The sequence below is a fragment of the Hakea prostrata genome, chromosome 10 (assembly GCF_041222555.1).
Source record: "Hakea prostrata isolate BN-2017 chromosome 10, UWA_Hpros_2, whole genome shotgun sequence".
NCBI classification, from domain to species: Eukaryota; Viridiplantae; Streptophyta; class Magnoliopsida; order Proteales; family Proteaceae; genus Hakea; species Hakea prostrata.
The window spans coordinates 27,726,308-27,745,216 of NC_142609.1; the positions used below are offsets into that span (position 1 = coordinate 27,726,308).

General features: G+C 38.7%; 1 protein-coding gene across 1 annotated transcript; it reads right to left on the reverse strand.

Moving 5' to 3' along the window:
* Positions 1-3,668: 3,668 nt before the first annotated feature.
* LOC149002400 (uncharacterized) lies at positions 3,669-7,647 on the reverse strand. The gene is made up of 3 exons (XM_089137362.1): positions 7,231-7,647; positions 6,545-6,669; positions 3,669-6,118 (listed from the first exon to the last, which is right to left on the reverse strand). Exons 1-3 carry the CDS (start codon positions 7,574-7,576, stop codon positions 5,912-5,914), a joined length of 678 nt encoding a protein of 225 aa, XP_088993488.1. The 5' UTR covers positions 7,577-7,647; the 3' UTR covers positions 3,669-5,911.
* Between the last annotated feature and the right edge of the window lie 11,262 nt (positions 7,648-18,909).

Here is an 18,909-nt window from a genome sequence, read left to right on the forward strand (position 1 = left end):
CCCCTGTCCCTGCCCAACCCTAATTTCCCTTCCCCCATGCTGCCATACCCTGGCAGCATCATTCCTGAAGCCTCACGACACCACAGCCCCTTCCCCCGCCCCCTACGACCTTCCCTTGGCCCTCCCATACCCTATGAAACCCCCTCCCCCCTCCAACCCTCCTGGCCTTCTCTGTCTCTTCTTCCCTACTGCAGAAGCAGCAACCCTCCCCATTAGGTCCCTAATCCTCATCCCCTTGCCTTCCCTTTCCCTCCTAGTTGGATCGCACATCACCCCTCATCCCATCCCTATCCTTAATTCGATCTAAAGTCTAAAACCCTAACACTTATAAATTTCCTGCACTTCGTCTTCTTCAATAAAATTATGCAATTCATCTTCAACCTCTAGACCTAAACCCTAGTTCAATATAAACCCTCAACCACATTCCGAACCCCAGTAGGATTAGCATCTCTTACACCTACCCTACTTCCCCTTCCAAATCCTAACCCTAGTTGACTTCCCTAAGAGTCCCACTCCAAGTAGAAAACCTCCAACTAAACCTAAACCCTTTAGGATTAAATCTGATATTACAAAATAACAACAGCCCCATTCCTAACCTAACCAAAACCTTAAGCCTCTAGTTCCTAAACCCTAACTTCTAAATCCAGATCTCAAACTATCATTAGGGCAAGGTTTTCAAGTCTAAGACCCTCAGCCCCTTAACCCTAAGCCTGGCCCGAATTCTGCTGAACCTTTACCTAACTCTTGTGAACCCTAAACCATCCCAAACATCCCATAATATTAGACTTATTTACTGGGCGATTCTGGGCACCCTTAATTTTAGGGAACTCATCAAAAAACCCTAACCCTAAAATTGGGTTCCACATCACCTTCACAGTTCATAGTCCAATTTTGGTAGAACCATAGAAGACGATCTAACACATTCAGTTTCAATAACAAAAACAACGTGTTGAACTGTTCAATGTTGGGCCTTCTAGCATTCCCATGCTTGTCCAAGATATAAAGATTCAAGCCCTTGGCACTCATGCTTAAAATTTAACATTGTAGTTGTGAAACCAGTCAAACCACGGATCTAGAGTTAGGGGTAAAACTATAATATCCCTAGAATGTAGCACCCCAAGAAATTCCAGCAATCAACAGAGGGGTTATAGGGTTTCTAATGGTGTTTAGAACCTTCTGAAACTCAAATTCAGATCCAAATCCTTTATTACCTTGAATCACAGATATGACATTTAAAATTCAGAAGTAGCTAGGGTTTCGGTTAGGGTTTGGGAAGGGCTAGGTTTGGCTGCATCGCTGTACTGATCTGAGAATACTATTCTTCTGTAAGTTCAGAAGCTATCTCAGAGAAGCAGGGACTGGAACTTGGCTGTTTAAGAATTTTTTGGAATTTCTCAAAATTCTGCAGACTTCTCTTGAAGAAGATGAAGAGCAGAAATTTTCAAAACCCACAGAATAGGACTGCTTTTGGGGAAATTACCATTAGGACTGGAACCTAGAGCTTCTGCAATCCTAAAGAGAGAAGAGCAGTTTAGAACTGAGCAAGGAATAAGGGAATCCTAATGGGGTGGGGATTTGGAAGCCATGGTGAAGGAGGAGGAAGGTAAAGGTCTCTAGGGTTTGTGGAAGGGACTGGGATTGCAGAGGACTGAAGGGGGAGGGGCTGAAGTGAGTTGTGATGGGTTGGGGGTGGTGACCTAGGTCAGACAAGGGGGGAAAGTAGCTGGGAAGGGTGTGCAAGGCAGGGAAGCGGTGGGGAGGGCTGCAGACAAGGTGGGGAAGACAGGGACGGATGGGGATGCGGCTGCACTTACTTGACAGTGCTGTTTGATTCTCGAATGCTTTGTTGAATGCTTGAAAGCAGCTGCATTGTGAAGAAGATGGAGCTGCTTGAAGAAACTTGAGTGAAAAACTGAAGATTGAAGAATTCTTTCCAAAACCCGCCAAGGCCCCCTTAAAACAAGAACCCCGGTCCTTACTCAATTTTCATTTAATAATCCAGACTGAAGATTACAATGTAGAAAGAGGCTATTTATAACCTAAAATAAAAACTCTAACTCAGACTTAGATCTCCTTAACTGATGAGATCCAATTAAAACTCAAACTGGACTCTTACCAACACTTAGCAAAGGAATTAAATTACTAGGAGATTTCAACCCTTAGATTGGAATCTCAGTAACACACTATAAGTTATCTTTCTAAGCATGTGTTAATTAGATAACCTAAGACTAAAGCAACCAACTTAAAACAACTCAACTCAATAGAATGCTCCAAGCAAATCCTCAAGACTCAAAACTACCAAACTGGACTCAGCTAAAATTCTGGAAAATTCTGATAATAACTCTCTCCCTCTGCTCTGCTCAAGATTGACCTTCATAAGGTTTTCGACTCTCTCCGTTGGGACTTCCTTCGTGACCTTCTAGGTCACACGCAGTTCCCCCCTAGTCTTCATCCAATGGATCATGACTTGTGTCTCTTCCCCCTCCTTTTCTGTCCTCATCAACGGTTGCCCTGCTGGCTTCTTTTCTACCAAGGCTGGCATTCGTCAAGGATGTCCTCTCTCCCCTTACCTCTTTTCCCTCGCCTTAGAGGTCCTCTCCCGCAGCATCCAATCTAAAACTGATCTGCATCTCATCTCCCCCCCCCTAAATGTAAGTCCTCTAATATCATCCACCTCGCCTTCGTTGACGATCTCATGATCTTTTGAGAAGCATCCCCCTCCTCCATCTCCTTGATTATGTCTTCCCTTCATCTTTTTGAAGCTCTTTTTGACCTTTGGACTAATCTTCTCAAATCCAAGATCTTCCTCTCTGATACCCTGATTCCCTTTCTTCTTCTCTCCTTCAAATCTCTGGTTTCTCTGTTGGCTCCCTCCCTGTCAAATACCTTGGTCTCCCCCTTATCCTTGGCCGCATTCGTGCCCACCATTGTACCCCTTGCCTGACCTCATCCGGAAAAAGCTGCAACTTTGGAAAAGCAAACTTCTTTCTAATACTGGAAGAGACTTGAACTGATCAAATCGATCCTCCAAGTCTCCTACATCTATTGGGGTGGTGCGTTTGTCCTCCCAAAATCTACTATCCACTCCATTGAAGCCCTCTTCAGTGGCTTCCTCTAGAAAGGTCAGGAAAACCACCAATTCCTCCATCCCACCAGCTAGTCCAAAGTGTGTAGACCTAGATCGAAGGGTGACCTAAGTATCCATAGAATCAAAGACTTCAATTTAGCTGGTCTCCTCAAACTCATCTGAAAAATCTCCTCAAAATATAACTCCATTTGGGTCAATTGAGTTTATTCCTATCTCATCAAGAACCACTCGTTCTAGACTGCCTCTCTCTCCCTTAACTCCTCCTGAATTTGGCAAAAACTCCTCTGCCTCAAACCTCTTGCCCTCTCCTGCCATCTCATTCAAAATTGGGGATGGGACCAACATCTCCTTCTAGCTTGACCCTTGGCACCCCCTTGGCATCCTCTTTCATGCTATTGGTGCTAGAGTTGTCTACTCTTCAAGTATCCCCAAACTTTGCCCCCTCTCCTTTTTTCTTAACCCCAATGGTTGGTCCCATCCCTCCCCCTTCCCCCTGAGATTGCCCAAATTTGGTCCCTTCTCCCCCCCCCCATCCTCCTCTCTGCTTGCCCGTGACTGTCTTGTATGGCTTCCTTCCAAAAATTCTTCCTTCTCCATCGCCTCTGCTTGGAACCTACTTTATAGCCCCTCTCCCCCAGTCCCCTAGTCCAAAATTGTTTGGTTCCCTGGCCATATCCCTCATCATGCCTTTACTGTTTGGAGAACCTTGTCCTTCCAACCCAAGACTTCATCGCCCTCCGTCTATTCCTGGTCCCACCTCTTGCATCTTCTGCCCCGTAGAAGAAACCATCCCGCACTTGTTCTTTTCTTGCCCCTTTACCCGTCCTATTTGGCTTCTAGCCCTCTCCTCTATCTAGCCAAGATCTAGACGCCCTCAACCTCTAGACATCAAGTGCCGCTGGATTGGTTCCAGTTTTGGAGGTTCCACAATTGTTGACACTATTGGGAAGCTTAAACTGGGGGCTTGCATCACTCATGTTTGGATGGAGTGTAATTTTCACAGATGGACCACCAAATCTTGCTCAATAGATCAGATTTGGAAAGCCATCTGTAACAATGTTAGTTCGAGAATTTCCTTGTGCCCTCCAAGCGTTCTTAGCCTGGTTTCCTCCCCCGCCCCCTCTTCCCCCTCTTGTACTTTCTTTCCCTTCAGGGTGTTTATAATATATTTTTATATCCATCCAAAAAAATTCAGAAATAAAATAAGATAAAATTAAAGGCAAAAATGCCCAAAATACCCCTCCATAGGGTTCTGCCAGCTTTATGAGGTTGCTTGGACCCATTCTAGGGGCCCCACTTAAGGTTTTGGACCGGGGGGTTCCCTGTGTTCACATCAAGTAGCTACTTCACCAACACCAATACTGAAATTGTGGCCTTCAGAAAGCAAGGACCACCCATCCAACTGGACTCAAAAAAATAAGAAAAGGCTGCATTTTGACCTTTTAACATTCAAGAACCCTTGCAAAGCACTTTAAATGCAAAACTGTCAAACAAGTATTAGTGCAGCATTAATCCAAAACTAGTGAATGCCAGCAGGGGATCCATAAGTAAAAGGGTCATTGGGATAAAGGACAAACCAGAAATTTAAAGAAATCAAAAAACAGAAAGAAGGCAATGCTGAAATTGTGGCCTTCCACTGATACTTTGATTGTAAGTAAATAGAATTCTAGACCAACAAAAAAGTCAAAACTGCTGGATATAAAAAAGTAGAAGATTTTGAACCACCAGGAGAAATACAAATCAGACAACAGGGTTTCTTGGGGGAGGGGGTGTTTGAAACTGAAACTAGACAGTTGCAAAAGAAATGACCAGATATTCCCACCTGATCTTAAAAGCTGGAATAACCACCAGATAGCCTACTGAATCACCAAAGTGAGAAGCATTCTGATGCATACATGTATAACTTAAAACAGGAACCAAGCCAGGCCTGAACTCCTCTGTCCAATAGCTGACATTCTGCTATTGAAGCTCAGTTCAATATAAAGTAAAATAGTTATAATAAAGAAATAGAACTCAAACTAAACTAAGAAAGGAAATCACATAGTCATTCCCTCCTTCCATCCTTTAGTTGATTACAATAAAAAGAATTAGCTCAAAGGTTCAACATGTGTAAAACCACTGGGCTCTGATTTATATACCTCAATTAAACTTCAAGTCAAGAAGAGAACTGTTCTGTAGGGAAAAAAAAATGTCGTGAAGCAAACATTAGCCAAGAGAAAATATGCTCACATAATGAAGAGAAAGACGTCAATGAATTGAAACCGGTATAATAATTATACCCCATAAGGCCAATCTAATACTAGTGTATCATACTTCTGTGAGGTTTTCTGATAGAAGTGAGAGGCTTTCAGAGTTATCCTGTCGTACTTGAACCACAACCACCTCCAGGAATACTGGTGTATTACATTTGCGGGAGATTTTTCAATAAAAGTGATAGATTTTCATAGTTATCTGGTGTCTTACTTCACACTAATTCCTATAGAAGGTGATCTCCTAGCTTTAAAAAATAGTAACTATTTCCATCCATAAATAGCTGGCCCAAATATTTTTCAAACAATCACAACTGCTCATCAAGTAGATGCTCTTTATAGAAATATAAGAATGAAAGACACGCAGAGCAAGATGATCAAAAATTCCTTTTAACATCAAACTCTATGATAGCAGCTGTCACTTATTTACACCAATGCCTGAATATCCAACATCCCATGAAAGCCCAATTTACAGTAAACAAGCCCAAATAATACCAATCACATGCTGACCTAAAAGATACTACTTGAAGCACCTAATAAGGCAATGGGATGATCCTAGATGAAAAAGTAACATCTAGAGATCTTTCCAGACATTAAAATCTGTGTTTGAACCATTATAGGTTACCACTTTGTCTTGACAACCCATGAAGAAAGTAGTTCTCGATTGATCCACATTCACAATAGCATGGGCAGTGCCACTTGGACTAGCAGCTATTGACACCTCTTCTGCTCCAATCATTACTTCAGCAAAACCCTTATTAGATATGTGACTGTTCTCCAACTGCAAATAACCAGGGAAATGACAACAAATGATCAGCAAGTCAAATTATTGAAGGAATTTTATAGACTCTCATTTGCTAGCCTATTAAACAATTGTGTAATCCAAAGCAGCATATCGTATCTCTTCTTCTCATATGGTAGCCTACTAAACAATAGTAATAAGTCAAGATAGTACATTGTATCTCTTCTTCTCATTTGGTAGCGTATTATCACCTTACTCTCATACTATCAATGAGATGCACGCAAATTCAGTCCCTAGTTGGTGATACCATCTAGGAGATTTACATGGATTCAAATATATAGCACGGCTGAACATAAAATTAATGATTTTACTTCCAGTGAATGAAGCAATTGACCAAAGATTAAATATGAAAGGCATATAAAGATGATATAGAATGTTGTGTCATGCCAAGAAGAGTAAGCATACCCTAAATTTCGTATCAGCACCCCAAATGACAATTGTCTCATTGCAAGTATGATGTCTGTGATTTCCCCTGATGCCACCAGGTCTGATTTCACCGACATGCACTGAAGCACAAGATATTGCTCCCCCTGCAGGTTCCAATAAAAAATCAGGCTAAAGTTTTAGATTAGAAAATTAAGTTAAAAATATATATAGATGCTTGAAATTGATTTAGGTGATATTAATATATAAAATTGGGTTCCGGGAAATGGCAAGTTTTTTTTTTTTTTGGTAGAAAGAAATGGCAAGTATATGTTGATGCCTTTTCTCATTGTTAAGTCCATAAAGTAACCATTAACCAAGAAGCCATTCATAATTCTAAAGAAATTAATAAATAAAAGTAGAACCAACAAAATAAAATAATAACAGAAATATTCATAAGCAGAATAAGAAGGGAAACAAAGAAAACCACTCGAAATATTGGTTACCCAGAGATATCCTAGACATATGACCACATGACTCGGGAATGAATGAGTACACTTTCATACAGAAACAACATGAACGAAGCAGTTGAAAAGCAGAATTTAAAGTAATCTACACCCAAAATTTCCCACAAGAAATCAACAAAATAAACCCTGAAAGAAGCAACCAAATAAAGAAATTATCAAGAAGATAACGGGTGAAGAAATGTAAAGAATATAAGCCTAGACCTGAAATCCCAGCTTCAATGGCAGCAGTGACAGGGTCGAGCAACCATCCCCTCTTATCCTTAGAGATTTGCGAAGGGAAACCACTGCTAAACCGGACTAGGTTAGCCTGTTCATCATCTTCTCTCCTCCATTTCTGTTTCTCTATAGTCTGGGCTTCCTGAGGAGGGGAAAAATGGTGGAGGTGTTGCAGTCTGAGAAAGGCCCAAGTGAGAAGAATAAACACGGAGAGGAGAAAAGGGAAAGAAAGGGGCCTCTTCAAGAAGTAGATTAGAGAAGCGAGAGAAAAGGTTTGGGTGTAGTGTGGATTCTCAGAGGTTGCGTTGGAGTTTCTCCTCGGATTTGCCATCTCAGACAAACATTCTATTGTCTCTGCCCTATCCTACTCGAGACAACACTAATTCCCTTTCCCTGCTTGACGGTCTGACCGTTACATCTTACTGCGTTCTTCGTCTTTTCATTTTTTTTTTAAATTAAAATTATAACGGGCTGCCAAGGTGGATTAGTAGAGCGGTTAAGAGCCCCAACTTCCCACGGGGAGGACCTGGGTTCGCACACATCCGGCGGCACCTATATTAGTAATATTCCCCCACCTTATATATAAACTCTTCGAATTAAAAAAAAATAAATATATATATATATAACGGGTTATTCCCATGGTACGAAATTTCAGCCTATGTCGTCGTGTTGGTGGTTGGCGACACTACCGACACGGCAACACAGGCTGAAATTTCAAGCAACTTTTTGCAGGCATTCGATGAAAAATCGACCCCCGATTTTGAGGGGCACTTAGGTCATTTTGTCACAACCCCAGTTTTCACAGACTTTGTGGGGCCCACATTAAGAACATTCAACTAGGCACGTGACAGTTCATCTCATTATCAACCTATTTATAACCACTAAAAAAAATGCTAAACTAAACATTTTGAAGGACAAAAACAGAAAATCTGTTTGACAATTTGACTCATAAACATATGTTTATAGTCTAAAGTCTTGTTATGTTTAAGTACATACCGTCTCAAAGATATATATACATTCATAGTCCAGTTAAACCAACATCAGTTGCAACAAAAAGAAAAAGAATTTTCATCTTCCACTTTAAAGGCATTGTCTGATGGCAGCACTCTTGCCTTATCATATATCTGAGGACCTGTCAACATTTATAATAGTGGACTTTGCGGCCTATTAAGCAATATAGACAACCATGTAAGTAAGTCAAGCAGTTCATCATGCATCAATCATCACGTCATCAAAGTCATATAACATCATGCATTCCAATTTTATTTTTATTTTCCTTTTCCTTTTTCATTATTAAACCAGACCTAAGTGCTACCTGTAGAGAGCACCATCAGTTTAAATCACACAAGTGGCATTAGTCTCAATCTCAGTCTTAAAAGGTTTTCATCAAAAGATTCTTTTTTCAGTCTTTTGGCACAATGCCAAGTGTTCTCTACATGAGGCCATCATTAGTCTAGTATATCTTTCCACTTTTCAATATTGCTTCATACCCTCCCATTTGGATACACTTAATTACCAGGACTTACAGAAGCTGCTTCATGCCTTCCCATTTGGGTACGTTAAGTATTAGGATTTACAGAAGCCATTAGCATTTTTTTTTTCCTTTTATTTTTTTTGTATATTCAATTTCAGTATTGCAACCATGCTTTGTCTATTTCAATGTACATTTTTCATTTCAATTATCATTTAGTCTTATCTGAATAAAACCAGACACAATTCATACAATCCAATCATTTAAATATGAGAATATGATGATTCTACATTTAACAAGCAGAAGCATCATTTCAAATTCATAATGCAACATCTCAAGAATACTGTCGACATTTCAATTCAAGCAATCCAATCAAGTCATTAAGCTGTCATCCGATCCCATTCATTTATATTCCATTCACAAGACAATACATCATGCATTTTCATAAAGTGCGTGAGTAAATAAAATCAATTATATATTAATATGTGAATGCTACCTGTCTACTAAATGGAATCACCTACTTATAAATACATGGGTTGGTCAATATCACTTATTTGTTTATGTTTCATGTGTGTGGGAATCAATAGGGTTTTCCCTTTACTTTCTCTCTCATCCTTTCTCTCTCCTCTCTTCTCTGTCTCTGCGTTACTCTCTTGTCTCTCCCCTACACGTTTCTCTCCTCTCTCCTCCTCTACTTTCTCTTCTCTCTCCTCCTCCACTTTCTTCTCTCTCTCTTTGTACTTTTCTCACTTTTCTCTTTCCACTTCTCCTCTCCCTCCTCTCTACCTCTCCTCTTGCCTCTTTAATGGCTTCCTCTCTCTCTCTCTCTCTCTTAACTTCTCCACTCACTTCTGTTTCCACGCATAAAGCCTTTCTCTTATTTACTTTCCACCTTAATTGGATAAAAATCAGGATATATATATGACATTACCTACCACGATATTACTTGAATGAAAATGCCACCTCCTCCTATTTCTCTTTCTTTCTTCTCTTATTACATGCCACCTCATTACCATTTCTCATTTCCTAAAAGCTCACAACGTTAGGTGAGAGAGAGAGGGAGGTGTCACTCCCTCCTCTCTCTCTCCTCTTTATCTTGTACTCCTCTCTCTCTCCTCTTTATCTTGTACGAGTGATTTTATATATATATATATATATATATATATATATATATATATATATATATGTATAAAATATATTATGGGCTTGTGGGCCCGCTCTATTATCTTACGCAGGGTCCACTTTGAGGTGCTAATATTAGTATCTCCGGGTTTAAAAAATTATGTTGATCATTTTCTTGTTTTCAATTCAGTCTAATTCCACTGTTATGGGATCCACAAGCGATGTCTGACCTCGACCAAAATATCAATTAGAAGCTAGTCTCATTTAAACTATTATTTAACTACACTCAAATTGTAACAACCCCCGTATTTTTAACCCGAAATCCGTATTGCATGATCGAAAACCCGAAGGTCTAGCCGAGTAAATTTGTGGAGTGTTCGGATAAAAGTCCATGATCCATACCCTAAACCCATGGATCTGGATTCTCTTGTTGAAGAGCCTGCCTTGCTTAGTAATTGTGTAATATCCAGCCCTATTCTAACCTTGACCCTGACCAGGATCCACTGTTGTATTCAGGTCCGAGGACCCGAAGCGGTGGAAGAAGAGATTTATGGACCATTCTGATTGATGATCATGATTCGGAGACCGAGCCCATGGACATTGACAATGATACCCCTTGCTTAAATGCATTGTCGGTGTTTAAGGAAAGTCTGCGCATCGGAGGAGATTAATATGGTTGATGTACCAAATGACCTCCTGTGCACAATCCGAAGGTATTCCCCGAAACTAGACTTCTTTATTGAATTGTGGAAGAAAACCTCACTCAATTTGACCTTGTATAGCCTTTCAAATCCCTACTTGAAGTTGCTGTTCTAAACCTGAGTTTTCTGCTGAAAATATTTTGGTTGATCATTTTGGTCGATACCATCGACCAAGGACCATCGACCAAAATGTCCCAGTCTGCCAAGTTAATGATTCCATGGAATATTCCTTTTCTATTTAATATGACCTCGAGCCTTGAGCCTTTTGCAATCATTTTTCTCACCTGGGAACGTGGGGAGAGCTTCCCAAAGCAGCTCCTTGGTTAGTGTGAAGGGTATCTCCTCAAAGACACTTAGTTTATCATTGATTCTTGTCTTCATCTTCCACACTAAGGTATGACTCTTCATTCCACCCTCTACCCTACCCTTTTCTACTCTTTTCTATTATCATCTTGCTAATGGGACATTTGGAATGGTGCTGCAACCTTGCAACCACCACTCCAAGTGCCTACTCATGCTCAATCCATGATTCCCATAGCCATTCATTGATGCTAATGCTTATATCTCATGCCTAGCATATGTATTCCATGATTTACCTATTAACATCATACCATTTGATATCAAACTGAGCTATAGAGTGTATTATGTTCATGTTTAACATTTCCATATGATTCCAATCGAATTTCTATTAGTTTCTCTAGCTATTGCATGCTATTCCTCATCAATGCAATCAATTCCAACTCATGCCATGATGTTTATCACTTGAACTTGATAGCTCAAATTGGGGCTTTTTAATTGGACCATTGGATTGGGTTAATTCCTTGATTTATAGTGTCCTACTACTGTTGTTAAGTATGCCTCCAAGTTTCAGATTGATCCGAACACCGGAAGACTCATTTCGGACCAAAATCCACTATTCTGCCCGAGGACAATTTTGGTCGATACTTTTGGTCGATACCATCGACCAAGACCATCGACCAAAGTTGTTGCTGACAACAACCTTGGTCGGGTTTTGACTCAAATGACATCTGATCTTCCCGACTTCTTTTCTAACTTATTATTGATGTTTGTTTAGGGCCTTAACAATTCTATTGGACTATTCTTGGTATTCTCAATTCATCATCAACTCATCCAAGGTAAGAATGGTTATATCCATAAACATATAAGTCATCAAATATTGAACTGTGCTTTATTTAAAGAATAAGATCCTTAAATTTCCTTTCAATCATTATGAGATCATACACATGTGTTAGAACAAAGTAGCATTTAAATCTTTATACTTTGTTGGGTTACTTTATCATTTTGATTTGCTTATGATTATAATGATTCGTTTCAATATCATGATTTGATTACTATTGTGAATATGCATTGGATGCATGAGAAATGATGAGATTTGATGTGTGATTGCTTACGTATGACTTGGGATTTGGGGGTGTCCTACTAACATTTCTGTCTTTGGGCATCGGAGGGAATAGTATGGGATGTTCTCCGATGGTGCCTATCGACACTTTCCCGAGTTATTGGATGACATACATAGGATTGTCTAGTTGTGTGGCTAGGTTCATCCTTGTCGTGTCAGACCCGAATCGGAAAGGCATTGAGACCGAACAACCCGTGGTAGTGTATGGTTGGATGGGCGCTCTAGGCCGGTAGCCAATCCGGTAGGGGACATAAACCATGCTACGGATACCTGAAAGGGGCCATTTATTGGTAGAGTTGCATATGGATAGACTTGGGCTCACGGGCGCTCAAGACCGGTAACCAATCCGTGAGAGGACGTGAGAGCTTCCCGTTTACTATATGTGGATGACCAATAGGGTTGATGAGTCCGAAATCCGGGATTTCGCTGACTCTAGTGTGAATGATACCGGAAGGGATCGCCGGGGGCGAGGAATGGACGTATCTGAATCTGACTTGACCGACTGAGTAGATGACTTGCATTGGGCTAGGTTTTACCGTGACATGCGCCAAGATTCCTGACCAAATGGTGATGTGAGAGAGCGGTGACCGATCCCCTTACCATGGTTTTTGATGACTTTATCGATCTTCCCCGGGCATTCCCAAGATATGGAAATGGGAGAGTGACCGACGACCCGCAGAAGTACGGTGCTATGACTTAAAGCATGTCTACCTTAGAGACCAAAGATTCATAAAGTTAGGCTCATATCTCGCATCATATGTTCCATATCACATTGCATTATTATATGTTCCGAATGTGTATGATTTCTAATTATGGAATAACTTCCTTACTGAGTTCTTCGAACTCATTCCTTTTTGTGCAAATGTTTTAGATTACATTCCAGGTAGGGGTGCAAGTTTGGCCCTGGCGGCCCTGACCCGCCCTAAGCCCGCCCTCAGCCCGAATAGGGCTTGGGCTAAAAATTTTGGCCCTAAGGGCGGGTTAGGGCCAAAATATTCTGGCCCTGAACTAGGGCCAAGGGCGGGCTTCGGGATTACTCTCCGCCTTGCCCACCCATCCCGGCTCGTCCCGATCTTGGCCCCGATTTTGGCCCCGATTCTGTCCCCGATTTTGGCCCCGATTTTGGCCCCGATTTTGGCCCCGATCTTGGCCCCGATCTTGGCCCCCGATCGCCGCCCCTTGGCCCCGATTTTGGCCCCGATTCTGTCCCCGATTTTGGCCCCGATTCTGGCCCTAATTTTAGCCCTGATTTTGGCCCTGATTCTGTCCCTGATTTTAGCCCTGGTTTTGACCCTAATTTTGGCCCTGATTCTGGCCTTGATTTTAGCCTTGATTTTAGCCCTGATTTTGGCCCTGATCTTGGCCCTGATTCTTGGCCCTGATCTTGGCCTTGATCTAGGCCCATGATTTTGGCCCTGATCTTGGCCTTGATCTAGGCCCATGACTTTGGTCATTATCATGACCTTGATTTGAGTCTAGACCTTCCACCCACTGACCCACATGGAGAGGAATTAATTTTAATCTACATGGGTGGATACTTGACACGTGTCAAATTTTAAAAACATGATCATGTTTTGTAGAAAATTAATAAAAATAAATTATAACCTCATGACCAATATAGTATGCATCCATCTAATTTTGGCCCTGATCCTGACCCTAATTTTGACTCTAGTCTTAATGTTAATTTGAACTTAATCTTATACCAGATTTTGACCCTAATCTTCATATTAACATTGGTATAACTATAAATCTTGATTTTGACATTCAGTCATTTTGATCATATTAGACTATGAGTTCACTTTTTATATTATTTTTAAGGTAATTTTTATTTTTAGAACTAAGTCATTTTTAGTTCCCAAAAAACATTGAGTTTTTTTTTTTTTTAGGACTAAGGCGAGATAATATATTATAAATAAGAAAAATTATTATATAGAGAATTAATATCTAACAAACCTACACCTCAACTTCTCGTCATGAATAATTGAATATTGACATCTTTCTTTTACCTCCAATGTGATATTTAAAAAAAACTTATTAAGTACATATAGCTGTGTTTGTAATTAAAATATTATTTTCTTTAACAATGAAAAAATATAAATACTAAATTTTTGTTGATTTACTTGTTAACAAGGATTTGAATATGAACTTTTTTGTTGAATAAGGATATCAATTTATCGAACAGTTGTGAATTAAAACATATATCAATTTATGGAATAGTTGTGAATTAAAACATACTTACATACGGCTTAAGTCTTGACTTTGAAGATAAACTTTTCATCCTATCCAATTCTTTTTAAATAATGAATTTATGATGTTTCTACATTTACAAAAAGAGTTTACGCGTGACATTCTCTACAATTGACTTAACTTTTATTAATTACAATTCTTCTCTGTACGTGTTTTCTTTCATGAATAACTTTAACTCTTTGCCGCTGTAGAAAAACCATACAAAAAAATAGAACAAAAAAGAGATAGGGAGAGAGAAACTTGTGGAAAAGACAGACTATAGTGAAATTTGGTCACTGTCTTAGAAATTGAGAATCGAGATAATCTTTTTCCTTTTCCCTTGGAGCTTACATATAATAACTCTAATTTTTATCGAATAGCAAATTAGAAAACCCTAAAAATTTTGGATTTCACTATTTCTCTAAAATCTAAACGGATATAAATACAGATTGAATACAAGTTTTGGACTATTTGTTGACATCTTTACTATTTTATTTCTTTGAAATATGTTTGGAATTTAAGAATTTAACAACTTCAATATCTATTTCAATAGAAAATTCAAAAAAAAATCATTTATCTCCAGTAAAAAAGTTATAAAAAAATAAAAATTTTCAATTAAGTAATTTAATTGGATAATAATCAGTTTGAAAGGTATTACCATACTCATATCATATTAGTGATCAAACGGATTCAGATACCCTTAAACGGATGCAGATGTAGATTCAAAAGTGGATTTCAGTCATTCATATACTCATTTACTTGCCGAGCAACATTGTATATTTTTATTAATAAAATTTATGTAAATAACTATGAATTACTTATAATCAAATTTCTAATTCAATTAAATTATGTTTTTTTTTAGAATCAAACTGTAAATAAATGGGGATACATTTTAAAGGCCATAAGTCGTTTGTCTTTTGAAAAATAATATGCTGGTAGGGCCTAAAAGGGCTAATCCTTATACAGATCGTGATTGTCATTGAAACCGTTTTGGATCAAATTTATATTGGTAAGGCCTTTTTAATAATTAATGGTAATAACTAATAGTAATAGTGAGAAAAAATGTTCGCTTTTGAGAGTTTTTTAAACCATCTCATCTTCCCTAACTTTTTTACTCAAGGTATGAGAGTTGATCCGTAGAAAATATTTGAAAATTAGTTTCACTAGATGGAATCAACTAATTTTATCGGATATAATAGAAAAATGGTACTTTTGATTCAACTTGTTACTATAGTATTTGCACCACCAAGCTTGCCTTTCGAGTAGGAGCGCATGGGTTGTCAAGCATTATATTTACTGAAAAACATCAAAGAGAATCCTTCTGGTAGCAAAAAATATAATTTACCCCTCTTAGATCACTAGTTAGTTGTTACATTTATTTTTCTCCTTTTTTTTTTTTATATTTTTGTTATTGGATTTGAATTTTTAAATGAACCATGCATTAGATTAAATTATCAGAAGATTTTTAAGAAAAAAAATACATATGACTTAGAAAAAAGTGGGGGTGGGGGAAAGGGGGGGGGGGGGGGGGGGGGGGGGGGGGGGGGGGGGGGGGGGGGGGGGGGGGGGGGGGGGGGGGGGGGGGGGGGTTGGGGGGGGGGGGGGGGGGGGGGGGGGGGGGGGGGGGGGGGGGGGGGGGGGGGGGGGGGGGGGGGGGGCCCCAGAAAAAAACCTCGTATTTTAACATATGATCTTATCAAAGAATGATTTCAGCCTTCCTTAGATTTTAATATGAAAAAAACCCCGTACTTTTAACATATGATCTTATCAAAGAATGATTTAGCCTCCCCTAGAATTTAATATGGTTTATATCTTTGGCTATAAAAACCTAATATACCTAAAAAATTCAATTCTATATGAACAAATAACTTGGATGGTTAACCATTTATTCCCCACTTTAATTTATTAAAGCAATGGGTAAATTTTATGTTATCCTTTTTAAGAAATCATAATAATAATGTAGTTTAGAAAATTTTCAATTGTACCTCAAGGCTAGCTATATTAACTCAAAGTGGACTTGTAAATGGATAGTCAAAATCCGCCTCCGAATTTGCATTTGTATACGTTTAAGGGTATCCGTATCTGGATTTTTTCTTACCGAAAAATATTTGTATCCGTCTGTTAAGCAACTACATGTCTACATCCAAATTAGGATAATTGTTTATGAGATCGGATAATGTACGGATAAAAGTAAAGTATTCAACATTTTTTCTCTAAGAAGGGATGATAATCAGATTCGCATACCGGTAATTGGTAATCGCGGTTAAAGTAAAGTATTAAACATTTTTTTTTCTTCTAAAAAATGGGCTAATAATCAGATTCGAAAACCAACAATCGGTAATCGAAAATTAGAAATCGGAAATAAAAATATAAAAAAATGACAATCACTAATTAATAATCAAATAGTTTACCAGATATCCAATAAAGTTTCAGATTCAAATTATTCGGATGCTTTCTCTAAACTTCTGCCGAATTTGGATAGTGGTTTTGTTAATTGTTGTTGTTGTTGTTGTTGTATGCGAACCGAATCCGATCCATTTACAGGTCTATCTCAAAGTATGATTAAAAAAACAATTTTTATTTCTATTGTTCTTTTCGTAACCATCTCAACTCTCAAGTCATTATTTAAATTGTATTTTTTTCTTAAAAGTATTCAAATTTCAAAAAGACTCAAATCTTATCTTACCTGTATTTAAGGAGGGAAACACACAAAAAAATATTTAAAATGTAGTCACCTGTCAAAGTCAAATCACATAGAACATAGGAAATTGGAATAAAAATTTAAAGAAGTGTGTTTAACAAGTAAAGCTGAGAAGTGAGAAGACATTCTTACCAAATAAAATAAAAAAATAAAATAAAAACACAAAAGAAGCTCAAAAGACTCCATCTTCTTCACTCGTATTCTAGACTTTCTAGTCATCTAGCAACTACAGTAACACTGGTACTATTCTTCACTCTTCCTTCTCAAACTCTCAACTCTCTACTCTTAACTCAAGTCTAAATTGTGTTTAGTTCTTCAAAGGTCTCAAGCTTTCTTTAAGTTTTCTCAAATCTCAATTCAAGGCCTGCAATTCAAGGTGTGTTCCCATTTTTTGAATCTTCTTTTCTTCCTTTTGTATCTTTGTGTTTTTCATTTTTTGGATGGTAGCTAGGTTCAGCTGTGGCTGTGAGTTCTATTTCAGGTGGCAAAAGTAGTGAGAAAGCCATTCGAACCTACGGGGAGAAATAATCAGGTTGAGCCCGATTTAGAAAACCTTAGAATTCATTGTCACACTTTCAATTTGAATGTGATTCTAGATTAAAAACAGCTTCCTCCTTTTAGGCCCATTTCCTCAAAAAAATGGCTCCAATGAGGCTGGCTTCCCTACAATATCCAAAAGGAAGTCCCACATTCTCCTTTTAACTCACCTCCACCTCCAACTTCTTTCGAAAGACCGAAACCATACATTATTGAAAACTTTCTTCCCAAATTCCGAAGACAAGGGGAAGTAATTAAAGAATATATCATGTCTTTGTTCAAGGATGTTCAAGGATGTTCAAGACACTTCAAGAAATACCAAAAATAGATGTGAATATTTGAAAATGAGAGGAATCCAATAGCTGCTCACAGCATGAGCTAGCTATATATATGGGATAGATACGCATTCAAAAAGGTGATGTGGGCATATTTCCTAATGGTGATGGGTAAGGTTTTAGAAGGAGCTAGAACTACCTAGAGCAATAATGGGAGATTGTTTGATGACTAGTATACAAGAAGTCTGGTCCATTGGGTCTCACAGTGCAATTGACCTTTTTATGGGTAATCACACAAACCACACTCAAGAAGAATAGTGTGATGACTTGACCAAAGATTAAAAGCGCATATTAAGCAGCTTCCCCAATCCTCCCCTCTAAAACAGACATCCCCATCTCCCTTCTAAACCCTGCAGGCTGCAGCACCTTTAGGACCCCTTCCACTTTAGGTCATCCCCTACCCCTTCCTAACCCCAACCCCATTGAGCTCGGGCGGGTCAAGGCCTTTAGGGACATAATTGCACCCCCTATGATTTATGTTATAGAAAATGAGCCTTTGAGCAAGTTTCCATGGAGACACCCAAAAATTTAGTTAATCAGAAAAGACATCTCAACTAAGAACCAATAAATATTAGTAATCACTATTACATGATCAAAACAATGATTAAAATTATTCCCCTTTTTGTCTATTGTAAAATATTATACATTTTCTGCAATTTCTTTTGGAATTGGAGGGTGGAAGTAGAATACTGACCTGTTTGCCTGGGTTGGCTGCACTCTGCATGAAATGCATCCATAATGAGTGGTATTCTTAGAACTCTAAGAGTAGGTGGGAAAGGATTGTGAGATTGCTAGGGGAAGGAGGTATTCTGCTGGAAATGGCAGTCAGACACTCCAAGACATTACAATTTACAACATAATACAAAACATTACAATGGAACAAGCCATGAGATCGAAATCAATGCATTCGGAACTCCAGGCTTGATCTTTATGATCTCTAAAGTGCAGGGGTTTCCTATTTTTTTCTTTTCTTATCTTGGATGATTTAAAAAGTTAAATCATAGATGAAGACACCAGCAAATTTTTTTACACAATAAGCAGAAATTCAGTACAAAACAAAAAGATTAACCATTTGGTTGGAATTAAAATGAATCAATTCTTTATCAATCATACTAGAGAGGCATCACTAATGGGCAAACTTGAACCATAAG

Coding starts and splice junctions, on each gene's coding strand:
- LOC149002400 (XM_089137362.1), bottom strand. CDS start 7,576: ATGGCAAATCCGAGGAGAAACTCCAACGCAACCTCTGAGAATCCACAC. Junction 6,670..7,230: donor CATTGAAGCTGGGATTTCAG/GTCTAGGCTTAT, acceptor TGGAACCTGCAG/GGGGAGCAATATCTTGTGCT. Junction 6,119..6,544: donor GTGCTGATACGAAATTTAGG/GTATGCTTACTC, acceptor GGTTATTTGCAG/TTGGAGAACAGTCACATATC.